General features: G+C 41.9%; 1 protein-coding gene across 8 annotated transcripts in view; it reads left to right on the top strand.

Annotated features, from left to right (window-relative positions):
• The window catches only part of LOC113130189 (calcium-dependent secretion activator 1), a 199,847-nt gene that overhangs the window by 56,772 nt on the left and 123,665 nt on the right, over nucleotides 1-19,410 (top strand). For 4 of the 8 annotated variants that reach the window (XM_026306578.1, XM_026306583.1, XM_026306579.1 and 1 more), the window contains exons 11-13: nucleotides 1,279-1,283; nucleotides 5,780-5,916; nucleotides 10,619-10,806. In XM_026306578.1, coding sequence (XP_026162363.1) covers nucleotides 1,279-1,283; nucleotides 5,780-5,916; nucleotides 10,619-10,806 — 330 coding nt within the window. Of the gene's footprint in view, nucleotides 1-1,278; nucleotides 1,284-3,705; nucleotides 3,728-5,779; nucleotides 5,917-10,618; nucleotides 10,807-19,410 lie in introns of all 8 variants that reach the window. The other 4 variants (XM_026306581.1, XM_026306582.1, XM_026306586.1 and 1 more) reach the window with 3 other exon arrangements.

Genomic DNA, 19,410 nt, shown 5'->3' with positions numbered 1-19,410 from the left:
ACTCCCCTAGTTTGTGCTCTCTCCCTCTCTCTCTGTACCTTCTGCAGGTGTCCCTGGTCCTGGAGCTGTATATTGCTGATGTGCTGTTACTGGTCCCACCAACCTGCAGTGTCTATTTGTTGTTTATTGTTGCTGTTCTTTTTTCTCTCCTCTATCCACTCACCCCAACCGGTCGAGGCAGATGGCCGCCCAAACTGAGCCCAGTTCTGCTGGAGTTTTTTCTTCCGTTAAAGGGAGTTTTTCCTCTCCACTGTCGCCAAGTGCTTGCTCATAAGGGAATTATTGGGGTTTTTTTTGTTTTTGTGATGTGCCTTGAGATGATTTGTATTGTGATTTGGCGCTATACAAATAAAATTGAATTGAATTTATACAGATTTTTCTTAATTTACTTAATTAATGAAATTCATTTAGCATTCTACTAATTAAATTAGTAGATTATATAGTAGATTATATAACCACTCATTTGAAGCACAAGTCAGGATGTGAACTGTAGTTGTGTTCTAACTTTTCTCCTGACTTTTTCTACAGTAAAAAGTAAGAATGTAACACTTAATGCATTTGGTTTGGCTTGCATTTTAGATTTCTAGGTGAAACCACTATTAATTAATTAATATATTAATCAGATATTATCTTTGAACATGAAACATGTCTTGACAAAAAATTATGTCCACATATGGGGACACTCTGGTGTCTTGATTGTGTTCTTTGGAAACTCATTGTGTAACAAAGTGCACATCTTTTTAATTTCCAGCCTGAACACTGTTTTCAACATTTTTCAGTCACTGTTGCATATATCACTGTTTCAACTTCTGAACATGGATATTGAGAAATCCAAAAACCTTGACAATGTGCTTATGCTTTGTTATTGCTTTTGTTTTTTTGTTTTTTTTTGTAATGCTCCAAAACTACTACTCCAAACTAGAAATGTCCGTTTTGTCCATGGGAACAGTTGATCCACATTTGTGTGCAACAGGTTTCAGTTACACAGAATTAAGTATTATGGTGCAGACAACCAAAAATGTGATGTCGACCCCAGTTCGTAGAAAATTAAACAAAATGTTGTAGGTGAACACAAATTGGTCTTATATGACAGCAAGTAGTAAGAGCCAAGGAAACTACTCAAGTATATAAGTCATAGGTCCTTTCTCTAAATTCCTGAAGTCTCTGTCCCTAAAGCTGTTTATTTTGGTTTAAGCTAAAAGCACCTGGGTTTTGTGGGCCAAACAATGCTTGCCAGGATTACGAATATATAATAAGAATAATTAAATTTGAACTCAGAAAAGGTGCTGAACCGAGAAGAATGAGTTTTACAGTGTTTTATTTAAAACAACAAAGTAAAATGCTGAACTTGACAGGTCTAGGTTTCGAATACTAAGGAATCTTCAAGACTATAAGGAATACAAAAACTAACTTACTTCACTTATCAAAAAGGAATCCAATTAGAACAGAGAACTAAAACATGCAGCACATTAAACCCTATACTAAACATATAACAAAAGAGATCAAGCCATCAAAATAAACTCCCTATAAGTCCAGATTAGAAACTTAAAGATCAAACACTATTTAGTATCTAAAACCAAAACATTTCTTAAGGTAATGTCCAGTTACTATTAATGATAATACTATTTTATTCCTAGAATCAAAATACTTAAGCTCAAGTCAAGTTACAAATAAATAACCAAAATACTTAAGGTCGTGTCAAGTTATACTGAGTCAAATGAGCTTACAGGGTACATGTCAGGTAGTCACAGATCAGCTTACTTATACAGGGTCTGTACGCCTTCAGAGTCCAATAAGCTCTTCCAAAGTCTAAAAGTTCACATCAAGTATCCAGTATTCACCACGTTCCAGAGAACCAGCTTCGTCCTCAAATTACATAGGAACCTGTGGAATTGAGTCTGGAATCACATTAGCTCCACGTAAGTCTAATTAGGACTTCAGGAATCAAGTGTCAAATTTCAAATCATGCTTTCAAATTTCCAGGTCAAGATAATCAGGAGTCAAAGGTGCATGTTAGCCATACGTGGCTTCCATGGTTCAGGATTCAAGTATCGAGTTTCGAATCATGCCATCGAGCTTTCAGGTCGAGAGCCGAATCCTCAGGAGTCAAGTAATATCCTCAAAAGCTAAACTCACATCTCTCAGAACAAGAAAGGCATCAAGTGTCGTATCAAGGTTTGGCAGAAATCAAATCAGGCAGGGCTAGATGGTAGTGATGGGCAAATGATACCGAGGCTTCGGAGCTTGTGTCACTCTTCCTGAAGCGGAGTGATTCGAAACACTGTGTCGGAGCTTGTATCAAAACACCAGTGTCACGTGACTGATCACGTTCAAAGCTTCGAACATCATCGCTGTTTCACTTCGCGCTTCATTGCTTCAAAATGTTTCAAAGCTTTTCATTGGCTCATAGTCTTTCAGTGTGTGTCATTGGCTCATGGCGTTTCAATGATTTGAGTGGTTTTACCAGCTATATAAGATGCATCATTCTGCTTCAAAATGGGGTTGTGAGGAGATAGAGATTTGGAGAGTGAGAGTACCACTACTAGATGGTGAGTGCCCTGTGGCAACATCCCAAGAACTAGCAAAAACGTGGCTGCTGCTCTGCTTTTTATGCAGCCAGTAACAGGTGTAGCAGATTCAGGAGATTATCAAGTCAGGTCCAGGTGAAATCAGTCAGGATAATTAGGTAAGTTATAGTGATGGGCAAGTGAAGCCTCATGAAGCACTGAGGCTTTCCTGACAATTGTGCCGAAAAAGATTCAAAGCTTCGAGACTTCAGTGATGGTGACATCTGGTGGACAACTGAAGCAATAGCAACCTATAAAGAGCACGAATGAAGCACTGGCACTGTTTCAATCCCATGACAGCAATAAAAGTTCAGACCTCTTGAGATCAAAATGATCCCAAACTTTAGAACGTCGCGTATTGATGGGACTTGCCGTGAAACTTGCCAAAATATACTCACTCTCACTCTCCAAATCCTGAAGCAGAATGATGCATCTTATATAGCTGGTATGGCACCAAACCACTCAAATCTGTCAAACCTGTCAAGCTGTCATTGGCTCAGAATGCATTGAAACGCCATGAGCCAATGACACACACTGAAAGACTATGAGCCAATGAAAAGCTTTGAAACATTTTGAAGCAATGAAGCGCGAAGCGAAACAGCAATGACGTTCAAAGCTTCAAACGTCATCAGTCACGTGACACTGGTGTTTTGATACAAGCTCCGACACAGTGTTTCGAATCACTCCGCTTCAGGAAGAGTGACACAAGATCCAAAGCCTCGGTATCATTTGCCCATCACTAGTAAGTTACCAAACACTAGGTAATGGGAATGCAGGAACAGGATTTTCAAAATTAAGGTTTGAGGCAGGAAGTACAAAGTCCATGATCCTGACAATGCTGACCACAGCTCAAATTGATGAATAACCATTAGTCTATGTTTGAACTTTTACCAATCCACCACAAGAACAATAATAACAAGGCGGGTTTTCTGTAGTAAAATGACTATGCCTTGACACTGCCAAATCTTATTTGGAGAAATATCACGCTCGTAAATGCTTGTATTAGTTTTGTTCATTTACCGAGCTGCAAGTTGTTTGTACTTGCCAATTTACAATTTTGTTTGATTAAATTGCCTGTTGTGTAAACCTCTGGCTAGTTTATTTGATTTAAACTGATTTTACTTATTTAGGAAGTAAGTTAAACACAAATGGTCTGTTGTGTAAAGTTTGTCTGTTCATTTTCATTTTCTCACTTCATATCAGTGTAAGTTCTTCATTTACAACAGCACCAAGAATTTACAGCTGTGGTGGCTCCTGTCAGTCACAGTGCATCAAAGATGGCACTAGTGTATTAAAGACACAAGTTTCCATGCCTTTTTTTTCCAAACAACATAAATAAGGGGGTCTGCATGCAAGAAGACTGTTAAACGTTAGTTGAGTTGAGTGAACTTGAATCAGTTCAGTTCATTGAACTCATCTTTTGAAATCCAATGCCAGAAAAATTCAAGTTTAGAAATTTTAGATAGTAATCTGAAAGGAAAAAATTAAAAAATTAAATTGAGTTGACTTCATAACAAAACTTACAGCATATATTTACAATAATTTAAAGAGAAAAGTTGATTCCACTAAATTTCTGTATGACGTTTTACATCGACATGTATTTTCAGCTCACCAGTCTTCAGAACTCAAATCTTGAAAAACTTCTCAAAATATTTAAAATATTGAAACTTTCAGGACCAGGAGTGCATTCACTGCCTCCTGGTTCCTCTCCTCTGAATCTATGAATGAATAGCAGAAGTCAATCATTGTCAGGGCCATCCTTACCCAGCCCAGATGGATGGGGGTGACTAATGTCACTGCATGTTACTGTCCAGTCCCCCCGCCTTCTCTCCCACTCACTTACATCAAGCAGACCTGACAGGCCACCAGCAACGGACCAAAGGGACACCACAATGTCATCTTTTCAGATTTTTTTTGGGGAGGGTGGGACTTGTTGAGGGCACACAGGCAGCTCCCAGCATCCCACTGCTTGCTGATTGACAGCTGGGCCTACACAGCCTTCATTGGGCAGTGGAGAGAATGTTGCCTGACAAATCTCTTGCAGTGTATCTTGGTATGATCTTCATTTACATCTGTGCCAGGTTTGTCGTGATGAGACAGATTGTGTCCACACTCAGAACAAAGTTAAATTGAATCTATTTTATTAAAAAATTATACTTTGTGGAGTGTGTTATTTTTCAGAACTGAATGGGCCAGAATCAACTAGGCACATATGCATTGAGACATTGAAGTTACACATTAAAGAAAAGTGGAACTGTTAAGTGAAGAAAAGTAAGAAAATCTGCATACTGAACAGAATGGGCACAAATTCTACTGATCCAGGTCTTGTTTCCCAAACAGAAGTGAAACCAGTGGTCCTCATCAGAGCTGTGCTGATATCAGCATATAATAATTAAGTATTCTCTGTGACCATAGTAAACATTTTAGTACTAGTGAACAAGGCTTACCAATTCGCAAAGTGTTCAAATGATAAAAGCCCCAGATTCACTGTCAGAATTTAAACTTCACATGCATAATATCAAAATGGAAGGAAGTACAGGAGAACCTTGCTGCTCAATGGGTTGAGTGACCAAAGGAATCCTTCAACAGCTTAAATGCAGAGACCATGTAGTATATATAGCCCTGGCTGATTCTTGATGAAACACAGCTGTGTTTCCTCAGCTGACATAACCACACCCTCTACCAAGACGCAGGAGCTAAGGGAAGAGAGAAGGGACAAAAAGAGAGGGAGAAGGGGAACTGAGGAGAAACAAAAAAAAACTGCATGCACCAAAACCAAATCCTGCATCATCTTATTGCAACTTGGACACAAAGGGGGCCACCCAACAACAAATTTAGGCATCAGAGCCTGCTAACAGGTTAATCAGCTGCTGCTTCTGAATTGTTGGTGCAGAGAATGCGCAGTGTTTTTATTGCAAAAATTATGTTTTTGCCCTTTGCAACAGAAAGAACATGCATGTATTTGAAAAAGAGAACTTTAAGGGCACCACCCAAAGTGGAGTGTAGAAAATATAAAAGTATGTATTATTCTGTAATTGTTCAATTAAGGTGTACTTACTTGATATATTTAGTGGTCCTGACTGGCAGGATACTGGGTGGTTACAATGTTTTAGTAAGCCTCTAAAGCCTCTCAAAGACACTTGATATTAGCTGTTTCCTTCTTGTTTTTCTCTGTTTATGTCGTCACTGGATGGGTACATGGTCGTGTGCAGATGCTGATCGAGCCCAGAAGCATGGCATGGATGAATTTATATCAGCCAACCCCTGTAACTTTGACCATGCCTCACTCTTTGAGCTGGTACAGCGCCTCACCCTGGACCACAGACTTAATGATTCATACTCTTGCTTGGTAAGAATGGCTCTTCATCAGTGTAAGTCTCATTCATTGTGTTGCAAGAAAAGTGATGGGAAGAAGTTGATGAAGAATGAATATCAGGTGGTTTCAGCTCCAGTCCCAGTGTTTGTGATTGTTGAATAGCACTAATTCAGAGACTTTACAACAAAAATTTCTAACTTGAAGAACAATTCAGTTCAATTTAATTCAGTTCTATTTCATCCTTCCTGACCGCCAGAGGGTGGTTCCCTTCGCGCATGCGCAGTTCAAGTAATTATATCAAAAAGGTTACCTGTGACCCCAGATGACCGGCTGGTTTCACCTTTGCTGGTTTAGATGGTTTCTTTGCTACGGTTGAAATGCCATAGTTTTTTTCTGTTTGGTTGTAACCTGAGTGACTGAGTAACTTGGTGATGGCAGCTCCCTGCTCCCAGTTTTCGGCAGTTGGATTTCTCATTAGTGTGCTGTCACACCGACAAGGAAGCATTTGTCACCTCAGCCCGTTGTTTTTCGGTGGCTTGGCTAGCAGGTTTAGTTCAGCTCCTGCTTCTTGATACTGGTGCAGACAGTGAAACCTCTCATCATGGATGGGGCTCACTGCTGTGCGACCTGTGGGGACGCACTTCAACCTGATAATGGCCACAACCTCTGCCCTACGTGAAGGACAGCCTGTCTGACAACCCCTGCATGAATTGCAGCTACATGCCTTGAGCGCTGAGAGTAGCTAGGTTGGCACTGCTGTCGTTGGCAAGTGAAGGTGACCCCCCTCCCTCAGGGCAGGTGACGTTAGTCCCACCTCGGCGGTCAAAGTGCCTGGCTGAGCCCATGGGTACAACAACTCCCCCTAGGAAGAGGGCAATAGCCAGGCATGGGCTCTCCTTGAGGGTCGAGCGGCTGTCGGCGGAATTAGCTGAGATGAGATCTATGTTCTTAGCTCAACACCCTGGCCCTCCAGCAGTAGCAGCAGGGTTGTCCTCTTTGCCCATGCCTGGTTTAGCCCCGGAGGACGATGTCCTTTCGCTGGCGGCCTCGGCCTCCCAACTTCTGTAGGATACTGAGGAGGGGCCCTCTTGGGCTTCAGAAGCGAGCTCAGTTTCCTCTGGTCAGAGTTCAGAGTAACACAGGTGATTCTATGCAATGCCTCATGCGCACGGCTCTGGAGTGCTTGCAAATAGAAGTCCCACGGCAGGCTGACTCAGCCCCACACAGCGCCTTGTTCAGGCATGGACGGGCCCCTACGGCTTTTGTTGTTCCCCCTTCCAAGGAATATCTGAAGGAGTTACATGCCTGCTGGAGGGACCCCGGAGCCCGGTCACGGCTTTCAGCCGATGGTCGAGCCCTGGCATCCATGCACAATGCAGCGGAGGCTGGCTTGGCGCACATGCCTGCGGTTGAGCCAGCTATCGCCTCCCTTATTGTGACATCTGAGGAGGCACTGTGCACAACTGTCCGGCCACGACCCCAATGTCGAGTCACGGACAACCTTCTGACAAGGGCACATGATGCACATGCCAGCCGCTTTGGCAATTCACTGGCACACCTTATGTTTGCCTTATCAGCCTCTTTTCAGGGAGAGCACTGCTGCTGCTTCCGCTATTGCGTTTAGCGATGCAGCATTGCAGGCTTTTGCCCTATTGAAGCGGGCGCTGGGTCGGGTGATGTCCTTTCTGGTCCAGACTAGCCATAAGGTATGGCTGGCGCAGTCAGCACTGATGGAGCAGTGTCGCAAAATCCTCCATATCCTCCCCTGTGGAAGCTGGAGAATTGTTTGGTTCGTCTGCATTAGAGACGCTGGAGCGAACCATTCGAGCTCAGGAGATCAGGCAGCAGCTTTCAGGCCTCAGTAGACCCATGGCTCCTCCACCCACATTGAGAGTCCCGGCTGCCACCTTGAACTCACCCCACCACTGGTCCTTACCAGCAACATTGGATGCGGTAGGCAGGCAGGGACATTCATGGTCAAGCCCATCCACTACCCAGACAGCCTCGGGCGCAGTGTTTTCCCTGTTGCCCGGTCAAGGCCCCTCAGGGCAGTAAGGGAAGGGGATGAGACTTCCGGGCCGGCCATCAGGTTTTTCTCCCAGCAGCACCTCAGCTGTTGGGCTGCTCTCACTTTAGACCCATGGGTGGTTGCCACCTTGACTCATGGGTACAAGTTGCAGCTCTGACGCCGGTCAACATGACCATCATCAGTGACCCAGCAAGAGCCCTGGTGCTGGACCAAGAGTCCTGGCCAAGGGCGCGATCGAGGCATTAGGCCCTCTGTTGCAACCCAGAGGCTACTATTCCCCATAATTCCTTGTTCCAAAAAAGACTGGTGGATTTTGTCCAATCCTAAGACTTACAAAGACTCAACAAGTACTTGAAAGTGTTACCGTTCCATATGCTAACCACCGCAGAGGTATTGCAAACCATCGCCGGCGGGGAATGGTTCACGTCTATAGACCTCAGGGATGCTTACTTTCATGTCCCCATTGCACCACAGCACAGGCGGTTCCTCAGCTTTGCATACCAGGGATGCCACTTGCAGTTCAGGGTGCTCCCATTCGGGCTTTCGCTTTCACCACGAGTGTTCACCCGGTGTGTAAAGACAGCTCTTGCTCCCTTGCAAGCCCAGGGTATGAAGATGTTGCCGTACCTGGACGATTGGCTGCTCTGCGCCCCGTCTCATGCTCAGGCAACTCGGGACACTGCCCGTCTGCTGTCCCATGTGGCCGAGTTAGGATTCTGGGTCAATCTAGAGAAGAGCTGCCTGATTTCCTCTCAGACCATCAGAGTGGCCTTGGACACGATCTCCATGATGGCACGCCCAGCACCACATCGAGTGGGCAACGTCCTCCTCCTGCTCCATTGGTTCAGACGGGGCAGGTCACTGCCCTATATCACATTCCTGCGTCGTCTGAGCGAACTTACCTCGGTTTAACACATTGTCCCTCTGGGCTTGCTGTCTCTGCGCCCCCTTCAGAGATGGCTGAACAGCTTCCACCTGGATGCCAAGCTTCACAGGCATCAGAAGCTCTGGATATCTGGGTATCTCCATGCCCTAGCTCCTTGGCGGAGCGAGACCTACGTGTCCAGGGGTGTTCCTATGGGCACTGTGGTGTCCCGGAGGGAAATTGTCACAACAGATGCCTGCCCTACAGGATGGGGAGCAGTGTGGCAACACAGGACAGCAGGGGCAGTGCTTCACGAGTCAACTCACTGTCCACTCTGGTTCTCCCTGCAGGCCTGATGACAGGCCTCCTGGGCCAGGATGCTCTAGCTCATCCCTGGCCTTGGAGTCTCTTGTATGCCTTCCCAGCACTTCTGGCTGGCGTGGCCATGGTGCCAGCTACTGCACGAACTCTGTCGCGGCACGCCTTGGCAACTTCCAGACAGGGAGGATCTTCTGTCCCAGCTGGGAGGGAGATTGGCACCCCAATCCTCGACACCTCCAGCTGCGGATCTGGCCGCTGGACGGTCCGAACTGCAGCTGACTGTTCTTACAAACCCCGTCAGCAGTATGAGAACCGGTGGAAACTGTTCTCACAGTGGTGCGATGGTCGTACTGAGGACCCTGTATCTTGCCCAGTGGCTACAATCCTGGAGTTCTTTCAGTCCCTCCTGGAGAGGAGCCGATCTCCCTCTACCCTAGTTTACATGAAATTGTTGTGCCCAGAAAGGGCTCTGAAGGCATATATTGCGGCTACAGCTGCCGTAAGAATGTCCGACCAGTTGTTCTTATGCTATGATGGTCCTAAGATGGGTCACGCTCTTTCCAAGCAGCGCCTCTCCCACTACATTGTCGATGTCATCTCTCACGCCTACAAGGCAGGCAACCACTCCCTGCCACGTAGCATGATGGGTCACTCCACCAGAAGCATCGCCACATCATGGGCAGCCTTGAGAGGTGTACCCTTGGACGCTATATGTGCTGCTACTTCATGGGCATCACCTGGCACATTTTCCAGTTTCTACAGGTTGAATGTTATAACCCCTCAGCCACTGGATGTGGTCTTCCGGCCAGAGACCTTGGGGTGTACTCCGTGAGGTATATACTCAGGCTTCCTCGTGACTTCGCTGGTATGAGTCATTCAGTGCTTGCATCACCGCCATCTGGCGGTCAGGAAGGATGGAATAGAACAAGAGTTATGCATTTAACTGCGGTTCTGTGAATCTTGAATAACCTCCAGCACTCTCGTCCCTCAGAATCCTTGCGTTCCCGCGAGAAGATTCTGTAGGAAAAGAGCCTCGGATGACGCTGTAATATATATCACCTCTGGGGGTCATCCGGGGTCACAGGTCGAACTGCGCATGCGCGAGGGGAACATTCAGTGCTTGCAGCACCACCCTCTGGTGATCAGTCAGGATTCGTAGAACTGCAGTTACATGCATAACTCTCGTTTTACTTGTATAGCTCCAAATCACAATACAATTGTCTCAAGGCACTTTACAAAAAACAAAAAACAAAAATAATCTGGTGCTGAAATCCAGATGACAAAGATTCACCTCAAGTTCAGACCACACTTAACAACAAATGCTGAGGAAGCAGTGAGACACACTCAGGTTGCACTCAGGCAGCCAAAACCATGGTCATTATATTTGGTCAAAGATACCAGTACTGCGAAACAAGCCATCTAGATTGTAGTCTTATATAACACATGTACAGTAGTGTGTATAACATATGTTTACCTCACCAGGTGAATCACGCAGCACTGTTCGTGTGTGTTGCCCACAGGGCTGGTTCAGTCCTGGTCAGGTGTTTGTGTTAGATGAGTACTGCGCTCGCTACGGTGTTCGAGGCTGCCATCGCCATTTATGTTACTTGAGTGATCTGCTAGAGAGGGCAGAGAATGGAGCCATGATTGACCCCACCCTGCTACACTACAGCTTTGCCTTCTGTGCCTCCCATGTCCATGGAAACAGGTATAGATAAAACTGCCGTCCAGTCCAGTTACAAACAGCCACATGGATAGTGTGCAATATATTTATTGTTGAAAAAATTCAACTTGGAGTAGGAAAGTGATTAATAACAAACAGGTCAGTCAACATTTATAGGCACATGCAATATGATGCAATTTGTAACCCCCTTGCTCTTGACTATTATACCTTGTTGTTGTCAAGAAGACCTTGTTTCTGCTTGCAGGTCTATTGGTCTGACTTTGCATGTTGCTTGCACGTTCACTCTTCCTTTTTTTAAAATCTTTTTCCTATATTATTTTAACCTCATTCCCTTGTTACTTTTTACAAAATAACTATCCCACCACTGTTTCCAAAACCCTGTACTTTCACACAATCACACCTAGTCAGCGTGTGTCTTGAGTTGTTAAACTGGCCTGTATCAGAAGCCATACTTGAACACGCCCTCTTCCCCTCTGCCCCTGAGGTCCCTATGCAAACTGCTAAGAGAAAGCTCAAAATCTTTGAGTTCATGAAGAAAAAAGATTTGAGATCTACAATTTTCTCTGGAAATAGAAGGTAAGTTGGAGGGGGTAAAATGTGTCTTTAAAATTTTTTCAAACAGGTTTAACCCTCTGGGCTCTGAGGGGGTTTTTGGGGCCTGGACAAATTTTGACATGTCCTGACATTTATGCCTTTTTCAGTGTCTTTTAACCCTCTGGGATCTGAGGGGGTTTTTGGGGCCTGGACAAATTTTGACATGTCCTGACATTTGTGCTTTTTTCAGTGTTTTTTAAACATATTAATGTCTAAAGTCTAATAACACTGTAAATCAGCACAAAATTGGCTACAATAATATGTGAGCAGCAAGTTTATACAGTATTGTGTTTTTGAGAAAAAAGTGGTTATGCATGGTTAGTGAAAAACTACAATTTTTTACTCACTGAAATAAGACCATAAAACACAAACAGAACATTGGTTCACAAGACTTTGGAGACCAGCATGTTGTAGGCTAAAGTGTTTACTTCACAGTGCTGTGAATGTCATCTTGTTCACACATTCACAGTAAACAATACACTGATTTAAATTTTCTAAGACACTTTTTGTCCAGAAAGGCCATATGCAAGAGGGTGTGCCGGAGGATGAATAGTCATGTGATTTACCTGAGAACACAAAAGACGCACTGAACGACCAGACAAAGACGCGCATAATGAGCCTTTCAGTCAATGTAGATGGGACGGATTAGTGCAGCACAATACAACACAATGAGGAGCCTAACGATCCTCATTTGAGTTAAAATCAGTGTTTTTACTCTGAGGACAAGCTAAACTATTTGTCTCTGTGTGGAATATAAGGAGCGCCGCTTCACGTGCGTAACGCGCCATCATCCAAACGCGCCGAAAAAGTGAGTAAATTCTATGATGAAGTTTGATATTTTGTGTCATTTCTCGGGGGTGTGCACATATTTACCTGGTTCACCTGAGATTATTTACATGTGAACAGTGGACAGTGTACAAGGCAGGACTGCATTACCTGTAATGAGGTGAGACAGGAAAAAACGGACTTCTCCTTACGTTCATACGGATTAAATAAAAAGTGATGATTTGTTTTTGACTTGAATTGTTTCACTCAAAAGAAAACATTTCAAGCTTTCTAGCCATATAATTCTTATTTTTATGAGCCAAGTATTCACTGAGATTCTGGTTGTTTTATTTACGCGTCTGTGAAGAGAAGTGGCAGAGACAGAAAAGTCCAAGAGCGCACCCTGTCGGCTTTCTTTATTTAAAAAAAGCACAACGTTTTGTTGTTATTATGATGGTATACCACTAAAACTAGACCCTTTACAGATTTGAATGATATACTTCTTTTATCTGTACAATCAGAATTGACGGAGTAATTTAAGTTTGTTTCGGCCTTATCAGGAAAAGATGCGTCAAAACGCGCCGGCGCGTGCGTCGACCCCAGAGGGTTAACCCAAGTCAGAGAAGTCAGAATCCTTTCCACTCACTGTGTCTAAACTTATCTATCCATCCATCCATAGCTACAAAATCTAGCCACAACATGGTAGTCTTCTGTAACAGCCACTATCACTGTGGACAAAAGGAGAGGTAGTCTTATGACAAGTAGTACCTCCAATTGAAACTGAGTGATCACAACAGAAACAAGGGTCAAGAAAAACAGCACACATTGCACCACAATTAGCCTTCTCTGATTTCTTTAAATTAGGTTTACAGCCTAGTGCTTTTAAGTCAGTCCAGTCAAAGCTGGAGCAGTTTATTTTTCCCTGTTTTGCTTTGTGTACACAGACACTATAAAAATGAAGCCAAATGACAGAGTTTAAAATTAGGGCTTCTTAATGATGAGATGACTCAAGTTAGATTAAGATTTATATTGTTTATTAATTATTATTATTATTATTAGTAGTAGTAGTAGTATTTATTGTTTATATTTATATCTAAGATTTATGTTGCACTGACTTCGAATAGTTGTTACATTTTGAGTGAGCTTATAATCTTAGATGATGTTCACACACATAGCAACTTTTTACTGTGGTATAACATTAAATTAGACAGTGCATACTCTTAAACTTAGTTTTAGAGGAGCAGTTTTCAGTCAGAGATCAAATGGTGTCATTTCCTCAAGGTATGACACAGGAATCATCTTGCCTTTATTCCAGTATGTGCCCTGTTATCTAAGTTGCAGTATTTACCTCTTGTCTAATCTGCCATGATGTGCTCTGACATCAAATCTGTCAACATCACAGTCAGCCGTCTGTGGTTGACGCCTAATAAAGATAGACGAGGGCCACTCCAGTGCTAAGGGCAAAGGTCAGGGAGGGCCGTCTGTCAGTGCACCCCCCAACTCTCTCCATTCTCTATCCATCTATCCATCCATCTTTCACTCTGCCCAACTGACAAACAGTGACTGAGGACTCAGGCCATTTCTGATCAGCATGGACAGATGGACAACAGTCGCTCCAAGAGAAAGACTAAAAATGAAAGAGGGACAAATTGAAGACAAATATGATGAGAAAAGGTCATTGATTGAAATCAGTATAAAGAGAAATGTGGAGGCCTACCATTTTTGTACCCACTGCAGTGAGTAGTGGGCTTTACTGACTTACTGGGCATGAAAAACTTTTTTTTTTTTTTTTAAATCAAAGGAGAGAGGTTGTTGGTAATATTCTAAATAGTCATATATAAATTCACATCTGAATGTAGGTATAGATGTTTTAAGAAAATCCAAAAATAATGAACCTTAGATATTTACACATCCACACACATCAGAGACCTGGTCTGCCAGCCACTTTGCCTGGAGGAGGAGGCATGACAGGTTGACAGGTTGTCATGTGTGATGGCCAAATATCTCCACTGCCAACCCTAGTGCATGTGTCCATGCACACACGTCATCCAGGCCTCCCCCACCCCATCCCCACAAACAGAAACACAAGCAAACATCCCACCCCCACCTCTTCTTCTAATAGCCTGCTGGCCTGGAGGTGTTGGTGCACCAAGTTGGACTCAGTCCCCCAGTCGCCTTCAAAATTCATGGCAAAATTTGACTTCTGTCCACCTGAATGTCAGCTCCACTTAAATTGACTGTTTGCAACAAAATGGATTTAAAATATTGGTTATTATTCCTAGTTCGAGTTTGACAAATGAAATGTTCAAACCCAGTCAGAATTTAAGCATTTTCAAAGTGATCATGCATTTTTTTACTATAATAGATACTATCATTGCTGAAATGGTAATGTATAAAGATGGATGTTATCTCAGCTGAAACATATTTTTAATTGATGTTGCGGTGTAGTTGCTGTTTATATTTGAGAAAATGGAACCAGAGAATTTTTGGCATATTTATCTCCAAATTGAATTACATGATTGATTAGTTATCAAAAAAGGTCTGACAAATGTCTGAATGATTGTCATCAATTCACTTCCTGAATTATTATTCATGTTATTGCAGGATATTCTGAACATAACCAATATAGCATAGTACATAGTACATAGTTCTACACAGTGTATTTTTCAATTGTTCAAATTTCCTACTGATACTGGGAGATTTCATGTTACCTAAAATCAACCTTAAAGTCTTGATCCACTGCATAGAAAACCAGATGTGAAAGTGTTGCTGTCTGTCACTGATGGCTCATTTGTTTGTCATCATTGGAGCTGCGAGGTCATCATGTCAAACAAACACGAGGAAGCTGCCAAAGAACAATGCATGGCTGGAAGGAAAAAAATAGAAGGTCCCTGTGAGAGTTAATTAGTTTGAAATTTTCCTCTTTTCATTTTTATATCACAATGTGAAGGATGAGGTGAATTTTTGCTATGCTTGCTTTTATATACTAAAATGTATTTCTGATGCATACAATTAACAGCCAAACAAAGAAATTGGTACAACAAGAATGTAAAAATGTTTGGTTTTGCTAGTCACAGGAGTAACAAAAATGGTAATAAGACAAACAAATATGATGATGAATAAATTTTAAACGTTAAAGCACCTAGTCAGACCCGAAAAGCTCAATGCAGACATTGCTCCCTCAGCATCGGGATTTTCAGCAGCAGAGGCCTAGTCTGGATAACTTCTGATGCTGAACAAACTAGTGAAAGTGTTACCCCTCAAAATCTAATATAGCACTAAAGCCCCCTCCACACCACCATGAGCATTACCGACACACACACACACACACACACACAGTTTCTTACTGACATGACATATCAAGGGACGGGGGGTGGGGGGCTAGAGAGAGACAGGAAGGGTGTCATGTCTCCTTCTCATCATGCTGTCATGGCCACCAGTCCAGCACCTCTTCTGTCACATATACTCTATATATTCTGCTTACAGCTACACACACACACACACACACACACACACACACATATTAGGGCTGTCAATCGATTAAAATATTTAATCACGATTAATTGCATGATTGTCATGAGTGAACTTGTGATTAATCGCAACTTAATCGCACATTTTTATCTTCTAAATGTACCTTGTAAAAGTAATGAATATTTTTCAAGTTTCTAATACTCTAATTAACATGGGAATGGACAAACATGGATGCTTTATGGAGACTCATTATTAGTGAAACCACCCTAAACATACAGCATAAAGAACATAAACATGTTTTAAAGATGGTAGATATGTTTTTAAAAGAACTTGTTCATGTCTGTTAAACACATGGAAAAAAAAGAACATAGAAAAACACAAGTTCCCATTATTTCTCTTTCTTTGCACTGAGCCAGTTGCTCAAATAGACAAGCCAACTTAATTCACATCAACAAAAAACGCAGACAACTTTTGTCTTGTCAACAAAACCATCCGACATCGTTTGTAAATGAATTTACCATTCAGTAGACCTTTTTCTTTCTCCATTTCTGCCACAAGTCGAACAGGAAATGCGCACTGCATTAATTGCATGTTAATTTGCATGTGTGTTAATCAGGCACACTTGAGAACAAAACTCCAGACACTGTATCAAGGAACAAACCTAACTCACTCTGTAACTCGGCGTGGTCACTAAAACTTACTGACTCCGCCACTCGACGTGGAAACTAAACTAACTGATTCTGCCACTTGGAACAAAACTCAGTCCTTCACTTACACAGGCACTACATGAACAAACATTACGTCCCTAACATTATACAAGTCAAGGTTGTATGCCGGGTGTATGTATGTTTGTCTATATGTATTTGCTAATAACCTTGAAACCTGTTTACACACTCATACTGTGGGGACTCCCATTATATTGTTCAATTAAGTATTTGAACCTCTTAAACAAACCTTTCTTGTAGCTGTGGATTAAACGTGCAACAGTCATTTTGGAACACTTTTTTTATATAATTGCTTCAGCTCAAATACAGGATATCTGGTATGAACAGCCACTGTAAAAGGTGGAACGTCTTTGTTTAAAGACGTTTTATTTTATTATTTAGGTCATTGTCTTGCTGCAGCACAAAACCTCTACTGAACTTCATCCCTGATATTATCCTGTAAAGTACCTTAATAAACTAGATTTCCCCTGGATGATGAACAGTTGCCCATGCCCAGAGGCAGAAAAGTAGCACTACATCATGGCGATTTATTTACCACACTTCACCTTTGGTTTAATGTTTTTATGATTGGATGAAGTACACTTTTTACGCCATACACAGTGCTGCATCTTTGTTCAAGACAGTGTTTCATTAGTCCGCACAACATCTCAGAAGATGTTGTGCATCTGTTGTGCAGTGTCCATGTGCTCTTTGGCAACCTTTGGCACCCTTTGGCACACAGTAGGTTTGGTGAAGGGCATTGTCTTTCTCTGTAGTGGGTCACTATAAATACCATTCATCATAATTTGGGCATGATTCATAGAGATATTAACCAGTTCCAGTAATTTGTCTAAGTTTTGAACTCTGATTTTCTTCTGGACCTTTTGTGTTTTGAGTCATCATAGCTTGGTGCACAATTACACTGAGAGTATCCACGCACATAGCTAAGTCATCTCATTTATGGGTCATTCTCCAACTATTGAAGAATTTGGGTCCCTAGCAGAAATAAGAAAAACAAAAACACATTTTTCATTTTTTATTTTTGACACACCTACTTGACACTAAGATGAACATACAAAAAATAAATGATAGATCAATTATTATTTTTATTCTATAAAATATGGTTTTGTATAACTGTTTTTTGCTATATTTCCTTGGTCCCTGGACCAGATTTTGTACATTCAATCCTCATAATATTGAGTTCAATTTTGATCTAACAGTAACTTTATGGACAAATGACACATAAATTCCTTATTTTAATGAAATATGTCATGTGTTTGTGAGATAGATTAGTATTTTATGTATTTTTCATAAAAAGAACACCTGTCCCTTGGGTCACTGTCATCTCCACCACACACCACAAAATGCAACTTTAGTTTTGTTTTTTTTAAACACTATGTACTTGCAACCAAAGCAATTGTCATGTGACAGTAGAGCACATGCCAGGAGAGCATAGTTAGCTCCATGGAAAGAAGGGAAACAAGAAAAAAATCAAGGTAAGTTTTTGCAAAACCAGTGTAGGTTTATTGGTCGTCATTTCCAAACAGCTCATATTTCCTTTGAATGTACAAATAATGAGAAAAAATAGCATTTATTATCGTGTACTTTGAGTATATTTAATGCTAACTCTAAAACAAAGATTAGCATGCTAATATAGCATGAAATTTTTAAAAAAAAATCTTAGACGGTCATTTCCACAAGTCATTTCCATCACTTTATTTATTGTGATGGAAAAGACATGCTGTAATGGAAATGACAATGTCAGGGTTATAAATGTTTTCATTTGGCTTATATAACTTAAAATGCTGTGTTTTCACTTAAATTGTTATACAAAATACAACTTCAACACTTCAACAATTGTGTATACACTTAAACTACAAGAATAGAATAGATACTTAAAGGTGGCACCGTCTGTTCTTTAGATGGCACGCAAGACCACAGCAGCGAGATCAAAAGCATCCACTTAAGATCCACTTAAATACCAAGAGTTTCTCAGAAAAGTGTGCCAAATCTGTGGCAGAATTGACACACAGAGAAAAGAAAAGTTAAAAGACAATGGCGAACTTCTCAACAAAACAGACGCAGTAGGTTGAAAAGCCTGGCTGAAGTTGAGAGTTTTATGGCTGGAACAACACCACCACAGTCACCAGAAGACATTGGTATTGATCCAGAATATGCCTCACCAGGTAACTCCAGCTCCACTGAGCCACCCGAAACACCTCAACTGCCTGCAACCTAAAAACTGTGCACAGAGAAGAGGGAGGAAAAAGGTGGCAAAGACAAGGGCAAAGGTCTACAGAGATCTTTATGCAACTACTGTGAAGCTTGAAGATGCTTTACGGAAGGTAGAAAAATACAAGAAAAGATGTGACCGACTTGAGAAGAAAATGGAAATGGCCAATTCCCCAGAGCTCAAAACCAAACAACAGATGAAGCAAAGAACAAAGGATTTAAAAAGAACTCTCCTGTTTCAGAACAGTTATTTCACAGATAAAAAAGAAATACCAAAATATGCACACTGCTAGAGATCATCAAGTGATCTCCAAAGTTGTAGCTGGTAAGCTTCTGAAGAAATACCGCTTGCTCTGCTTTGCCAAAAAGGAGTTTGGGTTCTCACCTAAGCTGATGAAAACAAATGTGACAAGGGCCAGTACACCCGAAAAATGCAATGTAACAAAATCAGCAAAGAAGTGGAGGAAAAGATAACATCATTTCTGGAGCGTGATGACAACAGTAGGATAACAACAGGAAAGAAGGAGACAATTACAAAGAGCAAGAAAAAAATGCAAAAATGTTTCCTTGTTTGAAATGTTTGAGTCCATGAGAATACTTTATCAGAAATTTAGAATGGAGCATCCTGAGATTGCAGTTTCTTACAGCAAATTTTGCAAAAAGCAACCTTTCTGGATTGTTAAACCAACAATCAAGGACAGTGACACATGCCTTTGCGAAATACATGCAAACCTCCAGTTTATGGCAGACAGACTGTTTTATCACAAAGTAACAAAAAGTGCCAAACTCAATGACCTAATGGAGTCTGTGGCATGCACAACTCCAACAAAGGAGTGCATGTACAGGGAGTGCCCTGACTGCA

Source organism: Mastacembelus armatus, chromosome 5, assembly GCF_900324485.2.
Source record: "Mastacembelus armatus chromosome 5, fMasArm1.2, whole genome shotgun sequence".
In the NCBI taxonomy this organism is placed as follows: domain Eukaryota; kingdom Metazoa; phylum Chordata; class Actinopteri; order Synbranchiformes; family Mastacembelidae; genus Mastacembelus; species Mastacembelus armatus.
This window is presented reverse-complemented; position numbering and strand designations above follow the sequence as displayed.